At 43.6% G+C, this 24,015-nt stretch overlaps 1 protein-coding gene and 1 pseudogene across 1 annotated transcript; one reads left to right on the top strand and one right to left on the bottom strand.

Moving 5' to 3' along the window:
• The first annotated feature begins 8,643 nt into the window (after positions 1 to 8,643).
• LOC115120750 (small integral membrane protein 11-like) lies at positions 8,644 to 10,461 on the top strand. The gene is made up of 3 exons (XM_029649725.2): positions 8,644 to 8,751; positions 9,836 to 10,064; positions 10,218 to 10,461. Exons 1-2 carry the CDS (start codon positions 8,728 to 8,730, stop codon positions 10,037 to 10,039), a joined length of 228 nt encoding a protein of 75 aa, XP_029505585.1. The 5' UTR covers positions 8,644 to 8,727; the 3' UTR covers positions 10,040 to 10,064; positions 10,218 to 10,461.
• A 657-nt stretch (positions 10,462 to 11,118) lies between these two features.
• Positions 11,119 to 23,231, bottom strand: LOC115120749 (calcipressin-1-like; annotated as a pseudogene).
• Positions 23,232 to 24,015: the final 784 nt, after the last annotated feature.

Here is a 24,015-nt window from a genome sequence, read left to right as displayed (position 1 = left end):
TCCATTTTAGAATAAGGCTGTAACTTAAAAACATGTGGAAAATTGATGCTGCCACCACCATGCTTTACCGTAGGGATGGTGCCAGGTTTCCTCTTCAGGGCAAAGAGTTCAATCTTGGCTCCACTCAGATCCCCTTGAATCCTGTCCTTCTATGGTAAAATAAGAGTCTCCATGCTTCCTTGTATGAACAACATCCTAACGGGCTGTCATGTGCTTAACCAAACACTGAGGAGTGGCTTCTCTCGTTACCATGGAAACTAGAGCCTCATTGGTGGAGTGATTGCAGATGATTCTCCCCTGAAATTCTCCCATCTCCACAGAGGAACTCTTTTTCTTTCTTTCTTTCTTTCTTTCTGTCACTTTCTTTCTTTTTCTCCCTATTATTCTCACTTCTCTCGGGTGGCCTCTCTAGGAAGAGTCTTGGTGATTCAAACTCTTTTCCATTTAAGAATGATGGAGGCCACTGTTTTTGGGACCTGCAATGCTGCAGAAATATTTTGGTACTCTTCCCCAGATCTGACACAATCCTATCTCAAAGCTCTATGGTCAATTCCTTCGACCTCATGGCTTGGTTTTAGCTCTGACATGCACTGTCAACTTTGGGACCTTATTCTCAGATGGCTTGTGCCTTTCAAATTATGTCCAATCAATTGGTTTTCTCAGATGTGGACTGCCAAACAAGTTGTAGGAAAGAACTGTGGTGATATGGAAACAGATGCACCTGAGCACGAGTCTCATAGGAAAGGGTCAGATACTAATTTAAATAAGGTCCATTTCTGTTTTTATTTTATTTCAAAACTGTTTTCACTTTGGCATTACTGTGGTCCATATTCTCAGATTGATGAGCTTGCATTTAATCCTTTTAGAATAAGGCAGATAACAAAATGTGGAAAATTCTCAGATGAATACTTTGCAGCACTGTATAAAAATACTCTGAAATGTCCATATTCTCAGATGTAGCTTGCAGCACTGTCTATGGTAAAATAACCTGTGGTCCATATTCTCAGATGAACAACATCCAACATAACCAAACACCCCGCATATTCTCAGATGTTACAGCACTGGAGGCAGAGCCTCACTGGGTCCATATTCACAGATGAAGCTTGCAGCACTGTCTGAGGCAGATCCTGTTTTCCATATTCTCAGATGTAGCTTGCAGCACTTTCTCCCTATTTATTCTGTGGTCATATTCTCAGATGTAGCTTGCAGCACTGTCTCTCTCAAATAGAATGATTCTCCATATTCTCAAATGTCAAAGTACCAATGCAGCATCCTATCCTGAGGCAGAAACTTTGGTCCATATTCTCAGATGTAGCTTGCAGCACTGTCTGAGGCAGATACTGTGGTCCATATTCTCAGATGTAGCTTGCAGCACTGTCTGAGGCAGATACTGTGGTCCATATTCTCAGATGTAGCTTGCAGCACTGTCTGAGGCAGATACTGTGGTCCATATTCACAGATGTAGCTTGCAGCACTGTCTGAGGCAGATACTGTGGTCCATATTCTCAGATGTAGCTTGCAGCACTGTCTGAGGCAGATACTGTGGTCCATATTCTCAGATGTAGCTTGCAGCACTGTCTGAGGCAGATACTGTGGTCCATATTCTCAGATGTAGCTTGCAGCACTGTCTGAGGCAGATACTGTGGTCCATATTCTCAGATGTAGCTTGCAGCACTGTCTGAGGCAGATACTGTGGTCCATATTCTCAGATGTAGCTTGCAGCACTGTCTGAGGCAGATACTGTGGTCCATATTCTCAGATGTAGCTTGCAGCACTGTCTGAGGCAGATACTGTGGTCCATATTCTCAGATGTAGCTTGCAGCACTGTCTGAGGCAGATACTGTGGTCCATATTCTCAGATGTAGCTTGCAGCACTGTCTGAGGCAGATACTGTGGTCCATATTCTCAGATGTAGCTTGCAGCACTGTCTGAGGCAGATACTGTGGGCCATATTCTCAGATGTAGCTTGCAGCACTGTCTGAGGCAGATACTGTGGTCCATATTCTCAGATGTAGCTTGCAGCACTGTCTGAGGCAGATACTGTGGTCCATATTCTCAGATGTAGCTTGCAGCACTGTCTGAGGCAGATACTGTGGTCCATATTCTCAGATGTAGCTTGCAGCACTGTCTGAGGCAGATACTGTGGTCCATATTCTCAGATGTAGCTTGCAGCACTGTCTGAGGCAGATACTGTGGTCCATATTCTCAGATGTAGCTTGCAGCACTGTCTGAGGCAGATACTGTGGTCCATATTCTCAGATGTAGCTTGCAGCACTGTCTGAGGCAGATACTGTGGTCCATATTCTCAGATGTAGCTTGCAGCACTGTCTGAGGCAGATACTGTGGTCCATATTCTCAGATGTAGCTTGCAGCACTGTCTGAGGCAGATACTGTGGTCCATATTCTCAGATGTAGCTTGCAGCACTGTCTGAGGCAGATACTGTGGTCCATACAGTATTCTCCTCAGCATATAGAGACTCCATCCATACAGATGACAAAAACATTGAACGTTTAGCTCATGTGAAGGACAGGTCAACTTTACATGAAATGAATGCTCAGTCATGCGGTGCAGACATTATCAATGGTTCTTCACCTCTCTCCAAGTATGATCCCTCACCACCATATGCAACCAATGTAGCATACAGCGAACATAAGTACAGTATGTGCTTGTTTTACACTTCATTTCCATGTGACTTCAAGCAAGAAATGTAATTATCTCCGGTCCTATGATGCATTGCATTACTGCCTATTGATACACATGCATACTCGCACGCACCCACACGCACGCACGCACGCACGCACACACACACACACACACACACACACACACACACACACACACACACACACACACACACACACACACACACACAGCTGTTAAACAAGGTCAGTTTGTTATTTAGGTGAGTGAGAAAGTTACAGACACACAAATATCATACCCCCCCTATAAATCCTAACCTCCCCTGTTATGATTTAATGGTGAGAGGTTAGCACGTCTTGGTGGTATGAAATGTGTGCGTCTGTAACTTTTTCACTCACCATTATTGACGATCCATTCAGGATTATCTGTAATCATGGTGGTCTTTAGAAACATTTTATATTCTTATTTACAATAAAAATTACTCCAAAATGACAGAATACAGGGCCAAATACTTGTTACTACTTTAATACATATATAAGTGAATATGTCCGAAAACTTTTGCTCCCCTAGAATAGGGGGACTCTGTACAAAAAGTGGATTCACCCGATTTGGATGAAAGTAGCCTCAAATTAAAGCTGACAGTTGACACTTTAACCTCAGAGTCAAAGTTTGATTTCAAATCCAAAATTTTGGAGTATAGAGACAAAAGATGAAAACATGCTTTAACTGTCTCAATAATTACGGGAGGCACTGTAAATCACAGAAGACTAAAATATAACAAAACCATTTGACATAGAAACACCAGATTTTTGGGTGTTTTTTGTAAAAAAAAAAAAGTAATGTTTATTAATTATGATATTGTGAAAAATATGAATAACCTTCCACACGAGGCCACTAGTCATATGAAGAAAGGTCACATATCTACCAGGTGTGTGTGTATGTGTGTGTATGTGTATGTGTATGTGTGTGTGTGTGTGTGTGTGTGTGTGTGTGATTGTGAGCATGTGATTGCCATGGTGCTGTAAAGATAAACGCACACATACACACACACACACACACACACACACACACACACACACATACACATACACACACACACACACACACACACACACACACACACACACACACACATCACCATACATGGAGTTGGCTTGACACTGATGGTGGAAATCACACTCCTGTGGTTTAACTGAAGGTAGGTCAGAGTAAGTAACACTCCTGTGGTTTAACTGAAGGTAGGTCAGAATAAGTAACACTCCTGTGGTTTAGCTGAAGGTAGGTCAGAGTAAGTAACACTCCTGTGGTTTAGCTGAAGGTAGGTCAGAGTAAGTAACACTCCTGTGGTTTAGCTGAAGGTAGGTCAGAGTAGTAACACTTCCTGTGGTTTAGTAACACTTCTGTGGTTTAGCTGAAGGTAGGTCAGAATAAGTAACACTCCTGTGGTTTAGCTGAAGGTAGGTCAGAGTAAGTAACACTTCTGTGGTTTAGCTGAAGGTAGGTCAGAGTAAATAACACTCCTGTGGTTTAACTGAAGGTAGGTCAGAGTAAGTAACACTCCTGTGGTTTAGCTGAAGGTAGGTCAGAGTAAGTAACACTCCTGTGGTTTAGCTGAAGGTAGGTCAGAGTAAGTAACACTCCTGTGGTTTAGCTGAAGGTAGGTCAGAGTAAGTAACACTCCTGTGGTTTAGCTGAAGGTAGGTCAGAATAAGTAACACTCCTGTGGTTTAGCTGAAGGTAGGTCAGAGTAAGTAACACTCCTGTGGTTTAACTGAAGGTAGGTCAGAGTAAGTAACACTCCTGTGGTTTAACTGAAGGTAGGTCAGAGTAAGTAACACTTCTGTGATTTAGCTGAAGGTAGGTCAGAGTAAGTAACACTTCTGTGGTTTAGCTGAAGGTAGGTCAGAGTAAGTAACACTTCAGTGGTTTAGCAGTGGTTTAGCTGAAGGTAGGTCAGAAGTAGGTCAGAGTAAGTAACACTCCTGTGGTTTAACTGAAGGTAGGTCAGAGTAAGTAACACTTCTGTGATTTAGCTGAAGGTAGGTCAGAATAAGTAACACTCCTGTGGTTTAGCTGAAGGTAGGTCAGAGTAAGTAACACTCCTGTGGTTTAGCTGAAGGTAGGTCAGAGTAAGTAACACTCCTGTGGTTTAGCTGAAGGTAGGTCAGAGTAAGTAAAACTCCTGTGGTTTAGCTGAAGGTAGGTCAGAATAAGTAACACTCCTGTGGTTTAGCTGAAGGTAGGTCAGAGTAAGTAACACTCCTGTGGTTTAGCTGAAGGTAGGTCAGAGTAAGTAACACTCCTGTGGTTTAACTGAAGGTAGGTCAGAGTAAGTAACACTCCTGTGATTTAGCTGAAGGTAGGTCAGAGTAAGTAACACTCCTGTGGTTTAGCTGAAGGTAGGTCAGAGTAAGTAACACTCCTGTGGTTTAGCTGTGGTTTAGCTGAAGGTAGGTCCTGTGGTTTAGCTGAAGGTAGGTCAGAGTAAATAACACTCCTGTGGTTTAGCTGAAGGTAGGTCAGAGTAAGTAACACTCCTGTGGTTTAACTGAAGGTAGGTCAAAGTAAATAACACTCCTGTGGTTTAACTGAAGGTAGGTCAGAGTAAATAACACTCCTGTGGTTTAACTGAAGGTAGGTCAGAGTAAGTAACACTCCTGTGGTTTAGCTGAAAGTAGGTCAGAGTAAGTAACTGGCTGCCAAGTGGGCGTCACATCACTGTTCTGTCTCTGGCATATCATGTTGCCAAGTACATTGCTAGTGAATGACCAGTCCTTTAGAGTACTGGTAGGGAGTGGCATGGAATACTGGGTAGGGAGCCATGTTTGGCTGAATCTCTTTAACATTTACAAGAGCCATGATGATGATATCTCATGACTGGTAGACCTATTTACCTTTGACCTTACAGCTGAGCACAGGTCATGGGGGATTGCCTGTCAGCATGGAACATACTTGATACCAGGTGTGTGTCCACCTGGTTTACTCCTGTGTGTGTGTGTGTGTGTGTGTGTGTGTGTGTGTGTGTGTGTGTGTGTGTGTGTGTGTGTGTGTGTGTGTGTGTGTGTGTGTGTGTGTGTGTGTGTGTGTGTGTGTGTGAGGATATCCATCCTCCCCCATCAGCTGTGTGTCCTCAGCAGGGAAGTGTTTCTCTCCAGCACTCTTCAGACGACTAGAAAGCAAACAAACACTTTCACATCTAACCGCTCAAAAAAAAAACATCTTTAAACAAATAAGGCCTCTTTGATACCCAGATATTCTACTGTATAAAGAGAGACACAGGTGGTGTTTTCATTAAGAAGAAAAGACCTCCCTCTGCTTTTCCCAGAATCCTGTGTTGTTTCTCCCAGCAGGATCTGCGCCCTGTCAGCCCATTGGGTGACGTGGTCTGGGGAGAGATGGAAGGAGGTGGAGGAAAGGGTTAGAGGTTACAAGACTATTTCCTTTTCTTTCCACCTGTCTAGTTATTTTCAGATCAGTGCAGATGTGGAAAGGGGGTGATACATTGGCTGTGTTCAAGAGCATCAAAACGACTGCAGGCGACTGCTAACTGACTGATCTACAAATCACCTTACATCAGAAATAATGCGTATTATTATTTGTATATCAGTCAGTCACAATTTACGGTTTTGATTCTCTCGAACACAGCCATTACAAATGTACATACATACGTGTGTTCGAGCATTAAGCCTAACGAAGCCGACTGTAGACGAAAGTCGGAGAGTGAAGTTGGGGGTAGGTGCACCTGCGACACCCGAAGGTCATACAGTGTAAGGGTTTTCCAACAGCAAGGCTCATATCAATATGGCAGTGTCAACATAGCTTTTATTGTTTATTTAATTTTTTAAAATAAATATCCAAATAAACTTTTCTAACCCTAACACATATCACACACTCATAAAAGGAAAACATAACATGTGTACAATTCATTGGTTAGAGAGACTTTCATTTGTATCCCCTGTAGCTTTAGAATCCTGGCAATGTTGGTTCCTGTTTCAGTCAGGTCTTTGGCCATGTTCACGTGGGTCAAACAAAAACATTGATTGACAAATAGCGCCTCCCAAAATCCAGGTGATGGCTGAGAAGTAACTGCAGCGACTTGAAGGGCGACTTCATCAAAAACTGATTTTTGTCAAGTTAATTCAGTCGACATGTAGTCAAGTCTTTTTATAACCATAATGCAATGTCCCTCTGCTCTTCTCCACTTTGAAAGGCCAACTTTGTTGGTCAAACATGCACTCATTTTCTTTCCATCTAGTTTGCCACAGAATGGCTGATTTACGGCCTCCCGGGTGGCGCAGTGGTTAAGGGCGCTGTACTGCAGCGCCAGCTGTGCCACCAGAGACTCTGGGTTTGCGCCCAGGCTCTGTCATAACCGGCCGCGACTGGGAGGTCCGTGGGCGTACACATGTTATGCACAGTTTATTGGCCTAGCGTCGTCCGGGTTAGGGAGGGTTTGGCCGGTAGGGATATCCTTGCCTCATCACGCACCAGCATGACCCTCAACCTTGTCTCGAGGTACGGGAGTTGTCTGACACAAGATAGTAGCTACTAAACAATTGGATACCATGAAATTGGGGAGAAAAAGGGGTAACATTAAAATATTAAATTTAAAAAAAGAATGCTGATTTATATTTTATAGATTTGTTCTATAGTGAATTAACCATTCATGAGCCTCTGTAACTTTTTCTTGTAGACATAAACACACAGCACATTTTATTTATTTATTTTTATTTTATTTTACTAGGCAAGTCAGTTAAGAACAAATTCTTATTTTCAATGACAGCCTAGGAACAGTGGGTTAACTGCCTGTTCAGGGGCAGTACGACAGATTTTGTTCCTTGTCAGCTCGGGGATTTGAACTTGCAACCTTTCGGTTACTAGTCCAACGCTCTAACCACTAGGCTACATATCCTCATTCTCTCTCTCTCATCACCCTGCTCCTTTCTCTCCCTCCCTCCAGGCGTTGGACAATGTCCCTCTGCTCTTCTCCATCCTGGCATGTAGAAGAAGAAGACACGGGCGCCTTGGTGCGGATCAACAACGGACCAACAATGATCACTGCCCTGACAAAAGTGATCCGCTCCAGACACTGATATAAGGTCAGTTTGGTGTTTTGGTGGTAATGGTTAAGGATTTAATTTTGGATTCATGAGCTGATTTGAGATCTGTGCCTAGGAGTATAAACGCCTTACGCAACAGACTGATGAAGAGGTAATTTATCGCCCTCTAGAGGATACTGAACAATACTGCATTGTCATAGTAGCTTGACCTCAAATAGCCAACATTGTTTTCCATAGAACACAGCATACCCTTAAGGCCCGATGGGGTATGGTATTGGCCAATATACCCCCTTAAGCGCTGTTCTTACGCACGACGTGAAGTGGAGTGCCTGGACACAGCCCTTAGCAGTGGTAGTGTATACTGGCCATAGGCCTAAACCATAAACCCCTGAGGTGCCTTATTCATATTATAAACTGGTTACCAACATAATTAACAAGCATTTTGTGTCATACCCATGGTATATTGTCTGGTATACACACATCTGAAATGCTCTTTCTGTCAATCAGCATCCTGGTCCCAAACTACCTGGTTTATAATAGGCTATAAATATAATTTGAACTGTATGGCGGTGTCTATAGCTAGATGTTGGCTAGAAGTACAACAAAGTGTGTGAAACTCGAACGGTTAAATCCATAATTGGTGATGGAGTAGATCTACATTTAATCTGATTCAGCAATAATAACATGGCTAATCAGATTAGCAAACCCCGTTACAAGGTTGTAACTTTATAGTAAGAAGTAAGAATATCTTTGGAGTCACTTCTAGACGGTTCTTTTCCATTCGTCATAACATGTTTCCCGTGAAACTCTCAGTGCCCATTCATTGGCTAACCTACCGGTTTGTTCTACGACTCTTAGATGACGATTGCGTTCTTATTGGTAGAATGTTCTAAGCCCCGCCCCTAAAAGTAACACATTATACTTTCCTTCTTCCCGGAGCAGTGCTACATATATCTGTGCTAGGGGAAACTTCACCCAAAGCCACTTTCTTAACACAGTTCCGTCCAACGTCACACTACAGCAGACATGGACCACATGATCAACTGGAAGGTAAGTCAAATATATTAATAAAAGTCTATTCATTAGTAACAATTAACATATGCTGAGCATCCCATGTTGTATTGTGTTCTATAAATCGTCCCTCATTTCGCTACGAGGTCGTTGATGTCTGGCAAGCTGCCCATTCTCTCCAATGGTGTTGTGACTTGATAGTGACGCTTGCTATTTGCATGGACAGTGCAGTGTTACGTTTTAAGATATTTTTTATTCTCTTGTTGTTGTTTAGCTACATTGTTATGAGTGCTTTGTACAGTGACGCATATGCAACGTTTTTAGGATAGTCTTGCTATAAATACTGCAGCCTGCGCAGCACCGTTTATGTGGTCTAGTTCACGAGGGTCGTCTTAAGCAGGCGCTGCGCAGAGAAGCAGATCTAAAAGTCAGCTCATTTTACAAGTAACTGAACTGATAGGTTCTAATTATAGAAAGATCAGCTAATTTGTTTTGAGGTGTGTGTGTGTGTGTGTGTGTGTGTGTGTGTGTGACAGACAGAAGACAGGCCTAGTATACGGATGGTTGCAGCTGTCCTGCCAACTATGGTGACTGTTTGGGTGTCAGCTGACTTATAGTCTTTTGACTTTTTGATGCGGGGGTTGAGGGGGGGTCGGTGTAGTATTTTGGTTCCTTGTGGGATTCTAGAGCAGGGAATCCACAGGGGGTACTTACTGGTAAAATACACGAGGGGGTACTCCGAGCAGAGCAAAATTCAGATGGTGGTACAGTAACCGAAAAAGGTTAAGAACCGTTGTTCTAGAGTGTTCCTTCCTTTAGGGACGGTAAAGAGGGGCTGGTGGAGAGTGACTTGGTCCTCTACTTGGTCCACTGTGTAATTGAGCATGACAGAGGATTATATTAAGTCGGACAACTTTGTTGGTCAAACAAGCACTCATTTTCTTTCCCTCTAGTTTTCCAAAGAATGTCTGATTTATATTTTATAGATTTGTTCTATAGTGAATTAACCTGTACATTACCAACATTCATGAGTTTTCATGACCTAAACACACAGCACACAGCCTCATTCTCTCTCTCTCTCTCTCTCTCTCTCTCATCACCCTGCTCCTTTCTCTCCCTCCAGGCGTTGGACAATGTCCCTCTGCTCTTCTACATCCTGGCATTGAAGACCCTGGTCTTGTGCCTGGGCTTCGCTGGAGTGAAGATCTATCAGGCTAAGAAGGAAGAGGCCAAGCTGAAGATACAGAGGGCAGAGCAGAGGAGGATAGCGGAGCAGGTGCAGGAGCTCCTGGATAACGAGCTCCTGGACAACAAGAAGGATGACTGACCTGGAGGAACAAGGGAGATGAAAGGTGAAAGTGAATACAATACAAAATGAGTCCATTTGGAAATCAGTCAGCAATATAGACTGGGAGATAACAATGGGTGTTTCAAAGGGTATGATGCCTTAAAGTACAGTAGTTATTGGTCAGTTTGAGCTAAACATTTCCCCTCTTTCTTCCCAGGAACTAAAGTATGTCATCTGACCAGACTGGGGACCTACATGCTCCAAGGATGGGGCGGAACTCTGATTGGCTGATCTGGGGAGGAAGTGTTGAGAATGTCTAGTTCCTGTTGGACAGTACTCACCCAGAACAGGCCTGGGGTCCTGGACATTGCTGCGGGTGTCATTCTTTTTTTTACACAAACTTTTAACTTCAGAGCCACCAGATGTTTTGTAAATAAAGATTAAAGAGTTTTTGTACCTCTGTTGGAGTGGCCTTTCTTTGTCCCATTTGATGTATAGAGCTGAATGTTGGAGACAGTGGTGTGATGGAGAGGTGGTCAGTCTATTGTCTACACATTAGGGGGCATTTAATTTGTCCTGATAAAGGAGATGAGCTGAGGAAGCCACTATAGCACTAAAGCCTTATGTTGACTTTTTCCCCTGGTTCGTCTGTATGATTAGTGTACTTTTGGTACTTATTTTAATGATTTTATAGCTTCTTTTTTTTACTTGCTGATTATCTCCATTAAGTGAAAAGCATTTAATCAAATGTATTAGACTATTGAGAAGTCTTAGTGTCTGTACATGGCTCAGTTCCCTGCACATTGTAAATTTGGTATTGGCACTGACCCTGTTTATATAGCTTCCTCTTATTTCTGAGGTTTTTCTTAATTATTTATGATTTTGAGCACTGCACTGTTGGGTAGAGCTTACAAGTTAAGCATTTCACTGTACTTTTGTGCCTGTGACAACTAACTTGTAAAAGTGATAGTTTGAAAGGGTGCACATCCAACTGTCACCATAGGGAGGCAGCAAAGTGCCAATTGGCCAGAATGTGAAGTGGCTTCAGACAGTACTTGCCTATGTTGAACATTTGATGAAAATAAACCAACGCAATTAAAACAAACCACACATTCACATGACTTTAGCGGTGAAGTCTTTATTACATGATAACTCATTAGATTATTATTCAAAGTATAGTAATGAATGTCAATAGTCCAGAGTACAAAAGTAGCTAAATGTCTAATGCAACTAAACCGCTGGGGTGGATAACTTCATTCCAGATGTGCTGTGATGGCGCATGCATTAAACATTTCACAGTGCATCTACACAAGCCTCCCACTACAACCTATGAACCCCCCTCTCTCTCTCTGACAGCAGCGCACACAACCAACCCTCCTACAGTAACTGCAGTTCAGAGCCCTAATGGCCCCCAGTCAGCCCCAAAATAGCAGTGTAAGTCAAGTGAGACCAGCCATATTGGCCAGGAATATGTGCAGCAAAAATGTACAGTAAGCTATGAAGACCCATGCAGGAGGCCATCCCTGCCACGTGTGATCAGTGTGATATGGCAGCCATTTCTGTCAATCAAAGGAGGATGAACTAGGAGGGGAGTTTGTAGTAACATATCTCAATGCTATGGAAGCAGATGAGTCATTATTGGAGACATATTATTGAACAAAAAGTCAATTTCATAGCTAATTAACCTGTCAAGGAGTGAATTCCAAGAAAGTTACTCTGAAGTGTTCTGTTTACAAATGTTAGGCCTGGAGTAAAGACCATTAGGAATTAGAATATTCATGAATAATAATTAGGTTTATTGTGATGTCATCAAATAGAATGTCATTTGTACTCCTTGATGAGTGAAACATTGTAAAACGCTGAGCTAGTGATGGCAGCATTCCACAGGAGGTTGGTGGCACCTTAATTGGGGAGGACGGGCTCGTGGTAATGACTGGAGCGCAATAGGTGGAATGGTATCAAATACACCAAACATAGTTTGACGCCATTCCATTCACGCCGTTTCAGCCATTATTACAAGCCGGCCTCCACTGCAGCATGCGCACACATCTTATAGACAAGAAAATGATGGATCCAGTACACAGTATGAAATGAGTCTATAGACAGGGTTTGTTACGGGGTCCTGAATTACAAGTCACAATGAATTCAAAGAAAGTTGATCCCCCGGTGTCTCTCTAGAGAGGACTACAACATCTCTCTCTCACACTACCATGCCTGACCATGAACATATACAACGGTTACAAAGCAAATGAAGTAAAACAGTTTTTTTTACAGCAAAACTATTCAAAACATCCCTTGTTCTTTATTTTCTGTCTACTTATCTTTCTCTCAAGTGTCTAATATTGTTCCAAATGAAGGACGAAAGAGAAATTAAATGTGAAATGATAAGAGATGAATGTCTCTCTCTCTCTTTTCCTTTCTCTCTCTCCATGAAAAGGCAGGGCTTTGAGAGGCGACTCCCCCTAGTGTTAGAGAGGATGTATTACATGTCCCAACAGCATCCTCCCAGGGCCAGGTTGTCATTGACTTCTGAGAGGCAGATGTGGGAGACATGCTTTGTGGATGTTAGAGCGCCCCTTCTCTCTGCTGCTCACTGCATGACGCCGGGGGTGATGTCCGGACGCCGTGTCTGGATGATTTTGGGGCGAGGGGGGCGGTTGCTGCTGCTGGTGCTTCCTTCTGTGTTGTCTTCGCCCCCCGAGCTGTCCTGCTCGTTCTCACACACGTGGACCACTACGCTGGGGGTGGTGGGGGTGCCGGTGTGAAGCTCGTACTTCTCACCTAATTTAGAGTTGGAGAGAGGACCGTTGATACTGTAGGACTGGCCACAATCAAACTGATGGCAATACAAAGGACAGCTACTGTAATTCCATCATATTGAATTAAAATCAATTCTAATTTTAGGTTCCCATCCTCATTGTAGCAAGTGTGCGTGTGTTGTACCTGGCCCTAGTTTGGAGATGGCACAGAGAAGGTCGTAGTTGATGACGGGCACGGCGTCCGGGGCCTGCTGCCACCCCACCGGTGGCGAGGCTGGGGGGGAGATCAGGAACTGTTTGTCTGGTTTAGGGGGCTCCAGGCGGGGACTGCCAATGAGGACAGACTGCAGGGCAGACGGGGAGGGGAAAAGTGAGACACAAGAGGCTCAATGTAGATCAATAAAATCAAATCAGTGCCAACACTGCTGCTAGCTAAATAGTGATGAACATGTTTTTTAAATTATTTGTTTACCTTTATTTAACTAGGTAAGTCAGTTAAGAACAAATTCTTATTTACAAAGCCCCCCCGGCCAAACCCTCCTCTAACCCGGACGAAGCTGGGCCAATTGTGCGCCGCCCTATGTGACTCCCGATCACGGCGATACAGCCCGGGATCGAACCCGGGTCTGTAGTGACGCCTCTAGCGCTGTGATGCAGTGCCTTAGACCGCTGCGCCACTTGGGAGCTATAATTTGTAATGCATAGCATATTTCCACTACCAAAAGATCCAAGTAACTGAAAGTATGGGGGCATTGGGTGATGTACAGAAGTCGTGTCTCTACCTGTGCGAAGTAGAGGCGCATCTCTTTGCCGTTGAAGTCACTCTTGTGCAGTCGGAGCCGCGCCTCAGCGGCAGCCAGTGCATCGCTGAAGTTGATTCTCACACGCCGGAAACTCTTAAAGAACTGGAAGTTCACGTCCGGGTCGAAGGAGCGGAACAGAGACTCAAAACTGGCCTATAGGAGGAGAGAGAGAAAAGAGAGGGCGAGAGAGAGAGGGTGAGAGAGAGAAGAGAGAGAGAGGGGGGGTGAGAGAGAGGGGTGTGAGAGAAATAGAGGGGGTGAGAGGGAGAGGGTGAGAGGGCGAGACAGAAAGAGAGAGGGTGAGAGAGAAAGTACAGGGTGAGTTGGATAGTGATGTTGCCACACAGCATTAGTAATGGGATGACGTAATACATTAAATACATAATGGTCTGTTTACCCAGAAATAGGCTATGCTTCTCAAAACTTCTCAGTCACCATGATCCCACAGATAACAAACATTAACTACAGTTATGAGACTGTGGCCTGGGAGAGAACCAGCAGTGGGAGAGAAGCCCAACAAAAAGCCTAAAACCAAGGGGCTCAGCGGTCTGGGGCACTGCATCGCAATGCTAGAGGCTTCACAACAGACCCGGGTTTGATCCCAGGCTGTGCCGCAGCCGGCCGCGACTGGGAGACCCATGAGGCGGCGCACAATTGGCCCAGCGTCGTCCGGGTTACGGGAGGGCTTGGCCGGCCGATATATCCTTGTCCCATAGCGCTTTAGTGACTCCTGTGACGGGCCGGGCGCATGCACGTTGACACGGTCGCCAGTTGTGCTGTGTTTCCTCCGACACATTGGTGCGGCTGGCTTCCGGGTTAACCGGGCATTGTGTCAAGAAGCAGTATAGCTTGGTTGGGTCATGTTTTGGTGGACGCACGGCTCTCGACCTTCGCCTCTCCTGAGTCCATACAAGAGTTGCAGCGATGGGACAATTGGATACCACGAAATTGGGGAGAAAAAGGGCTAAAAAATTCAAATAAAACCCAAGACCAGTCCAGGCACAATGACAATAAAACCAAACCCCATAAAGGCCAAATGCATTGTGATTTGAAAGGCATATTTGTCAAGTGTATGAAGACTTGTACTGTAAGTACCTTTCCCAAAAACACTGTCACCAACCTTGTTTCATATCTTCAGTCTTTCAGGCCTAATGTTACCTCCCCCCGCTCTTCTAAAAATAGCTGCTGCAAAATGCTTGACTAAACTGTCCCCTTAAAATGAGGAACACTGCCCGGTTGTCATGGCAACTCTGCTCAACTTGTGTGCGTGCCTGGCCTTGGTGAGCGTCGGGGTCCATCGCTAAAGAAAGACCCAGTGTGACAGCGGTCTGATAGGAGCTCAGCACAGACCATGAGAACCGCTGCATCTCATTGGTCTAAAGCCGTTTGGAACGATTAGTTGAGAGAGAATGGATCACAATCGCAGCCAAGCACAGATCTAGGAACAGATGACCTAACCATTACAATCGACCTCAAAGGCTACAGAATCTGACCCTAGATCAGTTTTAGGAGACAGATCAGAGGCGACATATAAAGCCTTCTTACCCGGGACTCAGGCCTGTCAAACACTTCCTGGTTGGTCACCGAGGCAACCAGGCAGAAGGCGTTACACTTGGTGGTCTTGAGGTGCATGATGGGAAGAGCAGGGAGGCAGAGGCCTTTCCACCTGATAATGCGGGAGGTCAGAGTTTGTGAGGAGGGGCCGGGATGAAGATGACAGGTGTGGGGGGGTTGCGCCGCCTTCCCCAGCGTGAGGGTTGAGGGAGATCTCGTTCCAACAAAAAATATATATATATTTTCCCGCTTCCCTTACTTCCTCCTCTATCTCTCTCTGTTTGTACAGTCCACACCCCACTAAAAGAGCTGCAAAAGCCTGCAGTCCTGGCCAAATGAAGAGCCAAACAAAATGTCCAGTGACGTTCAAGCCGGAAGCAGTCAGCTACTGAGCAGCTAGCCCAGATGCAGAGTTAGCTCTCAGGTTCCACCCTTGGCAGTGAAGTCTGTAGGACAGAGACAGGCAGCTACACGACAGCTGAAAACAGTCCTCCGTCTAGGCTGTAGAACATTCCAACGAGACTATGGGCTGCATTTGTAAAAGTCTCATATAATAGAGCCTTCTGTCTGGTCTCCAGCTCTCTCTGCCTCTGCAGCCACTTATATGAGAGTCACAACTACTGACGTACACCACAGCCCCTCCCTCTCTCTCTTATCTTCCTTCATTCCATGGTTCATTCACTCCCAGCCAACCCGCTGACACAGGGGGTGTGTCCTTCCTTTCTTCCCTCCCTCCCTCGCTCCTTTGCTGACAAATTAGAGAGGCAGTGAGACACACAGAGAGAGCGAGAGACAGACAGACAGAGGACTGGAAAATAACAAAATCAATCTTTAGCAGACTGAAGTGTTAATCTCTTCACTCTTCTCTTGTTCTCTCTCTCACTCACAACACATATGACAAATATGTTGCTTAGTTGTGAATGGAAAATATGTGCAAATCAGAAACTGGGTCCATGACTCTGACACAATAAAACCACACACACACTGAATCAGCTTATCGGGGCACTTGACTCTGGCCTGCTGAGCGTCAGTCGTGGGTATAAATACGCCCAAGAGCTTCACTACAGAGAGACACAGATGAGAGAGAGAGACACAGATGAGAGAGAGATAGACTAAAAGAGAGGTGACAGAAGCACAGAGTACATGAGAGAAAGGGAGAGAGACAGCCTGAAAAACAGAGGTCTGTGTGGAAGGTAAGGGAAGAAGAGAGAGAGAGATGAAGGAGAACTGGTTCTTATGGAAAGTATGCAGCTGGAGGCTTGATAACACAGAAGCTTTTATGAGAGTGGTATTAATAGCACTGAGGTGCTGTGAGAGGAAAAATGTATGAGAGAGAGAGACTAAAGTAAAGGCTAAGCAAGTGTGTCTTTTATATATGTGCTAAATGTAGTATACACTTGTTTGTGTGTTAGTAGTGAAGTGACAATCTGTGTGTTTGTGTGTGTGTGTGTGAGAAAGCAAATGTTCCAGTGAGGGAATGGAAAATAGGAATATGAAACCAAAACAGAGAGGACGGAAAGAATGGCTGAGAGCCGCCGCCCCCCACACACACACACAATGAGTGTTATGCAAAGTGGCTCTGAAAGAGATAGTGTGGGTGTGTATGAGACTAACTAACAGGGTAGGACAAAGGTCTGGAGATGGTTAACACACACGTACACCGTCACACACACGGTGGGACAGAGGTCTGGAGATGGTTAACAATAACAAACACTCACATTGAACCTCAGCTGCTCTGCAGGGAGGAAGAGGAGGGAGGCACATGTTTCCATACAACGCCCACAAACTTTAAAACTAGCCTACACATCCATTTTCTCAAGACTACACCCACAGGCCTACATGCAAGTTAACAGTTAGAGGTATTGTGTCTGGACCCTCGACTGACACTTTTTGACAACACTACTTGTATTCTGCATGCAGAGATCATCAACTCTTGTCTGAGATGTCGTCTCCAGCTGCTGCTACATGAAAGGTAGTGAGTAACAAATCATACTAGCCATTGGCTGTGACTGACAAGCCAGTCGGCTAGAAGACAGAACCTAGAACAGCAGAGTGTGACCTCAGACAGTGACAGGTGGAACCTCAGAACTGGTTGTATATTCTAGAACACTCCACCATTGTCTGATCGGAGTGGCAGAAACCGCAGGAAAGAGCAAAGTGTCACTGATAGCTATAATGAGCACCAGAAACCAGACAGCACAGACGCATGCACACCTTTACATCAAAGACTAGACAACAAAGAGATTCTGTCCCCCCAGCACAGCGTAGAGAGAGACAAGTGCACAGAGGTTGTACTCAGTTAGAGTATTTAAAGGTGCAATATGCAGAAATCTCTCCACCATTTCCTGGTTGCTAAAATTCTAAATTGTTTGCCTAATTTCAGTTTGTGACAAAACAAGTGTAGAGAATCATTGTACCATCTAAACTGCTGTGAAATATATTTTCTAACCAAAAATATTGTATTTTCAGCTGGTGTGCAAAACAAAGTAAAAGACGCAAAAACAAAACTTAACGGGAAGAATAGAAATAGCACACATAGAACAGATATACCGCTTCTTAGACTTGAGAATGGCAGATCTATAACTCACATTTATGTGAATTTGGTCGATTTGCCCAAAAAAGTTACATCATGTAGCTTTAAGTCTACCAGCTGCAGTCTGGTACTAGCGTGCAAGAACACACACACTACCTGCTCTGCTCTCTCTCTCCAGGCCTGAGGCTTTGTGAATCAAATATCTCTACCACGCAAATCCCTCAGTGAGTACAGTAAGACAGTACAGGTCACAGTTTCCATTCGGTAACCTCTGGGGTGTCACGTGTGTGGCCAGTCCCTGGCGGTGACCTGTATTAAAATGACCTGTTGTAATAATGTGTGGCCCTTACTGCAGGAGGGAAGCCATTCTGATTTGGACAGGACAGTTTACCTGATTAAGGGCAGGGACGGGTCTTAAAACTAGATGAATATCTGAATAGGATGGAAACGGTGTGTGTCTTTGTCAAACATTCCTAAAGGAGAACACAGTGTTGATGCACACAGCGGAATATTCCATCACATGATCTCTCAGCTGACTCAAAGCTCCTTAAAGGACGTGACCCTGTGAAAAGAAAAACACTTTTATTCCAAACAGTCAAGTTTTTATGACCTTTACCCTGTTTCACTTCCTTCTAAGCCCAATTGATTATTCAATCATTGATCTGTGTGTGTGTGTGTATGTGTGGCTTGACCAGCTGTTCTGGTTTGAGCACCTGTCTCACTGTTTCTGCCCCCTCCCGTCCATGGAAGAGGCCCTCAGTAGGAAAATACATTTCAGCTGAATCTGACACTATTCACCAATGTCACCACACCAGCTAGACCTCCATGTTAAACATACAATGTGTAAATTCCATACAGCATTGACTTCTGTTTGCCATTTCTCACAATAGTACTGTTTGTATGGCCCATAGTAGTGTGTAGTAGATCCATGGTGAGTTGACACTTCTCATTAACAAAAGCAACAGTGTGTGGTAGGGCTGACCCCAATTAGTTGACTGGTTGATGGTCGCCCGCGGCCAAGTTGTTATTTTCTCCTTTGTTTGGAGCGCTCCTGTCAACGTTGAGTAAGGACGCGCACCTGATTATGCACTGAAGTAGGCCTATATGCTACCTGGCCTATGTGCAAATATAGGCATATAAATGTGCCCATTTGGCGATCTGATTGTATTTCTGATTGGCTTAACGCACCACCACTAATAAGAAGTGGAGCTTCTCAGAGTAATGTTTGCTTTCTGTTTTAGGTGAAGTAAACAAGGTCTGTTTTTACATTCATTGAGAATGACAATAGTTCCTCAATGTACACAACCGGTCAAAAGTTTTAGAACACCTACTCATTCAAGGGTTTTTCTTTATTTTTACTATTTTCTACATTGTAGAACAAGAGTGAAGACATCAACACTATAAAATAACACATATAGAATCATGTAGTAACCAAAAAAGCGTTAAACAAATCTATTTTATATTTGAGATTTTTCAAATAGCTACCCTTTGCCTTGATGACAACTTTGCACACTCTTGGCATTCTCTCAACCAGCTTCATGAGGTAGTCACCTGGAATGCATTTCAATTAACATGTGTGTCTTGTTAAAAAGTATTTGTGGAATTTCTTTCTTAATGCAGGCAAGTCAGTTAAGAACAAATTCTTATTTTCAATGACGGCCTAGGAACAGTGGGTTAACGGCTTTTACCTTGTCAGCTCGGGATTCGATCTTGCAACCTTTCGGTTACTAGTCCAACGCTGGTCAACTAACAGACACATCTCAACATCAACTGTTCAGAGGAGACCTGTGTGAATCAGGCCTTCGTGGTCGAATTGCTGCAAAGAAACCACTATTAAAGGACACCAATAAGAAGATGAGACTTGTTTGGGCCAAGAAACATGAGCAATAGACATTAGACCAGTGGAAATGTGTCCTTTGGTCTGGAGTCCAAATTGGAGATTTTGGGTTCCAAGTGCTGCATCAGATGACCTGGCCTCCATAATCACCTGACCTCAACCAAATTGAGATGGTTTGGGATGAGTCGGACCGCAGAGTGGGAAAGGAAATGCAGCCAACAAGTGCTCAGCATATGTGAGAACTTCAAGACTGTTGGTAAAGCATTCCAGCTGAAGCTGGTTGAGAGAATGCCAAGAGTTTACAAAGCTGTCATAAAGGCAATGGGTGGCTATTTTGATTTGGTTACTACATGATTCCATATGTGTTATTTCATAGTTTTGATGTCTTCACTATTATTCTACAATGTAGAAAATAGTAAAAATAAAGAAAAACCCTTGAATGAGTAGGTGTTCTAAAACTTTTGACCGGTAGTGTATTTGAAAAATCTTTACAGCTCTCTCCCTTTCGATAACAACTCAGTGTGAAAGGGAAAAATGTCATGCTCGTATTCAGTGGAAATGTCATAAAATAGACCTACCTGATTACTTCTTATCCATTGCGCAAATAACCTACAGCTGTGTCTGTCTTAAGCTCACTGGCACAGGAAACTGAGGGCCCAGAATATGTTATACAATGTTGCAAGTTTGCTAGTGTGAGCTGGGCCAGACCCAAGTTAATAGTTATAGTTTCAAGTTCGTTGCAGACAGGCCATGCGTAGCCAATGTGATTTATATGATATTTCTTTTATCAGGATATTTTCTACCTGCAGGCTGCAATGTTTTTATTTGTTGGCTTTATGTAGGCTATTTCTACATAGTTGCAATGGCAATAGAAGTTGCATTTTAAGTTTGTATCATTTTTATTTAGATAGAATTTTGATTAACCACATGACAATGATTTTGTGATGTGAAGATGTTATTCTAAATTAAATGAAACTGTTCCATGAAAAAGTGCATTTGAAAACCATAACTAGCATGCAAATCGGTAGAAATTGTAAGATAAATTGGCATTGCTCATGAGAAAGGTTGTGGACTCCTTGTGTAGCCCATTACCAGCAACTTCAGGAGGATGGTTGGGTCAGGTTAAGGTTTTTTCTTCTGGTTATCTTGATCTCTGGCTCCCTCTTGAGTCATCTGCGTCTTATTTCATCAAACAGTGAGCTTAAAGCATCATTCAAGCTCAATGCATATAGTTGACTTTATTAAAACAAATAGAGTGTGTCTACCGTAATTGCTGGACTATTAAGCGCACCTGAATATAAACCGCACCCACTGAATTATTTAAAAATATGTATTTTGTACATAAATAAGCCACACATGTCTATAAGCCACAGGTGCCTACCGGTACATTGAAACAAATTAACTTTACACAGCCTTTAAACGAAACACGGCTTGTAACAAAAATAAATAGGCTTTAACGAAACACGGCTTGTAACAAAAATTAAAACAGTAGCTTACCAAGCCTCCTCCTGTGCACTGAAACCACTGAAGTCATCTCCTTCGGTGTCGGAGTTGAATAGCCTCAGAATTGCTTCATCCGATGTTGGATCGTTTTCATTGTCGCTCTCGTCACTTTCATCCGGAGGCAAATACCCCGCTGAGCTCATGCTGCCCCTTCAACACGCAGCAGTCCAGCCATTCGAAACCCGTTGATGATAGTGGATTGTTTGACAATGCTCCAAGCTGTCAGGACCCACTGGCAGACTTGACCATAAGTTGCTCTTCGCATGCGGCCCATTTTGGTGAAGGATTTCTCCCCACTTGTCATCCAAGCCTCCCACTGAACACGGAGCGGAGCGCCACCTTAAATGCACGATTTACACTGATGTTGAGTGGCTGCAAATACTTTGGGCCATCTGCTTTTCTTCCCTCTGAAAGGTTTGTTGTCTTTTGCACTGAGTCAGTTCCTCACGCTGCTTTTGCAAGTCTTATAGTCGACTCATTAAGGCCAAGCTCCCATGCAGCAGCTCTATTTCTTTTTCCAACAGCCAGATCGATGGCACTTCAACTTGAAAGCTGCATCATATGCATTTCTCCGTGTCTTTGCCATGATGAGGAGTGACAAAATTACTACCGTAATCAGATGATGGGAAGTTTGAGCGCACTCGATTTACGTCACATTATGTGACGGTGCTCAGTTTTTGGCGGCATGGTCTTGCGGCGGGAAAATCCATAAATTAGCCGCGTCATTGTATAAACCGCAAGGTTCAAAAGTGTGGGAATAAAGTAGCGGCTTATAGTCCAGCAATTAGGGCATATGGAAAAATACGTTTAAAATTCCGATCACTCAATTTTTACGTGTTTTTCCCCCTTGATATATAGACATACTATTTGTTATATGCAGAACAGACGACTTTCGGTCAACCAATATAAATGTTTTTTATCGGGACAGCCCTAGTGTGTGGTTATTCGATTTGCTTAAACAAATTGCAAGGCATAGGGCCTAGTCTTTACATAAAACTAAGTCTCTAATTTCTCCCCTTTTCAACCTCATCTCTTCCTGCTTATGACTGCTGTCCTTTGTTCCTTGCGTCCTGCCAGCTCCAATGAAACTCTCTCTGAATCAAAGACTAGCCTACACAGAGCGGAAGAATGTTGTGTACACTGAAAAATACATTAGTCAGATTTCCAACACAAAAACTCAGCCCCTGTGACACATTCACCTGACCTCAGGAAGGCTAGATGTTATCAGAGACTGAGATAATGAGAGTGTGTACCAGATATGCATTTTACTAAAGATACCAATCTTTGTTTTATAATTTAGGCTATATCCTCAAAGTCCAGAAACGCTTTTGACTGAATAGGGCCCTGCTTGCCAACTCTCTCCCTCTCAGGATCTCCTGAAGGACATCTGGCATAGTTAGAGGCACACACCTTTTTCCATTGTTCTGATTACAGTGTGTTATGACATCGTCTACTTCCAGTGGCTTCATTTGACTGACAAAGAGGTCACAGCCTCATCAGCAAAACCCCTGACAAGAGATCGGTGAGAGGAGCAGAGATGACTAGACATGTTTGTGCCATATCATTTCACTTATTGGCTAGCTAAGTGGTCATGAAGGAAAGAAGGCAAGGGAAAGAGTCAAATAAACACTCTGCCGGTGTGCATCTGTCCTTGGCTAAACTCTGAGATTCTGGCCCAGTTAGGACAGAATCTCAGTTTTCCAAGCTTCCTGTATTCTGGCCTTGTTATGGGGAAATCTAGTAATGTTCTTGCTGATGGAACTGTTCCAACCCCTATGGAATCAGGCAGGGGATGGAGGGAACCCAATTTCCATGTGTGTGATGAGGGTGTGAGTGGTGGATTGGAACTACACAACTAGGAGCCTAAGACTCATCTTTAGAAAGATGCCAATTCTTTGGAGGAGTGGAATGTAATACTATCTTTGGATTGAACATGAGTACACACACACACACACATAGGTTTAAGTTGTTTAGTAGGGAACCATTGTAATGTAATGCAAGCTTGCTTTGGTTGAATGCTTTGATCCACCATAAGCACATCCTTACCTTCAGAGTTTGGTCATTGAAAACATCTTCAGTTACTTTGCATGCGATAAGGGCGTTGGGAAGGTCTCGGTAAACTGCACACCGACCGTTGCCTCAACACCATCGCTTTTCTCTGATTTCTGCATCTTGTACTTGTTCTAGTCGCGCCAGGTTAGTTGTTTCAACTTGCAGTTCGGACCTAGCAGTCACTGTAGCTAAATATGCTGTGGTCCTCCGTTAGCTTTCATCTAGCTAGCTAGCTAGCAGAAGCGCTTAGCTACTATCTCATCGCAAGCTCCTTAGAGTCGTCATTAATTAATGAGCAAAGTTAAATAACTAATGTAGCTATGTTGTTTTATGGCCAAATATTTCTCAGTAAATGATATTCAAAACGCATATTACAATAAAAACTGAAAGTACTGGTATAGAGCTGGTGGCACATCGACTAAAGGAGATGACGTCAAGGGACGAAAAACAGCTGATGCGATTTTCCGGTTTAGAACTGTCGCAACGCAGCTTCACTGATCACTGCAATTCGGGATTGTCCAAAAAGATTACATGATAACGAGTTTGACTCATACAGTCTGTTTTAGATCCAGTGATGTCTACGCGGCGCTTTACCCCATTGCAAATTACTGGAACGCTCTGAAGGTGATGGCATATTAGCTGCCACTGTCAGTGTTGAGTTTTAGGACACTGTAATTTTGCCTGAACTGCTCGTTGCAAATGCCATACTTATGTCTACTGAAGTGAAGTCTATTTATTTATATGTAAATGACCTGCTATTTTATCATATTTACTACCATTATAGACAAGCAATACTGCCCTCTAACGTTGAAAAACGTAAGGCCTACAGTCAGTATTAGATGATCTTCTTTATTTGAAGAGTATGATGGAAGCATCATCAATATGTTTACATCGAAGAATGACATTTAAAGATAAATAATTACTAAGGTTATTCATCCTTTTTGTACCAGAATTCTCTTGTGTGAATAATTCAA

This window comes from Oncorhynchus nerka, linkage group LG2 (assembly GCF_034236695.1).
Source record: "Oncorhynchus nerka isolate Pitt River linkage group LG2, Oner_Uvic_2.0, whole genome shotgun sequence".
Classification (NCBI taxonomy): domain Eukaryota; kingdom Metazoa; phylum Chordata; class Actinopteri; order Salmoniformes; family Salmonidae; genus Oncorhynchus; species Oncorhynchus nerka.
Note: the sequence above shows the minus strand (reverse complement) of the source record. Positions and strands in the feature narration are given on the sequence as shown.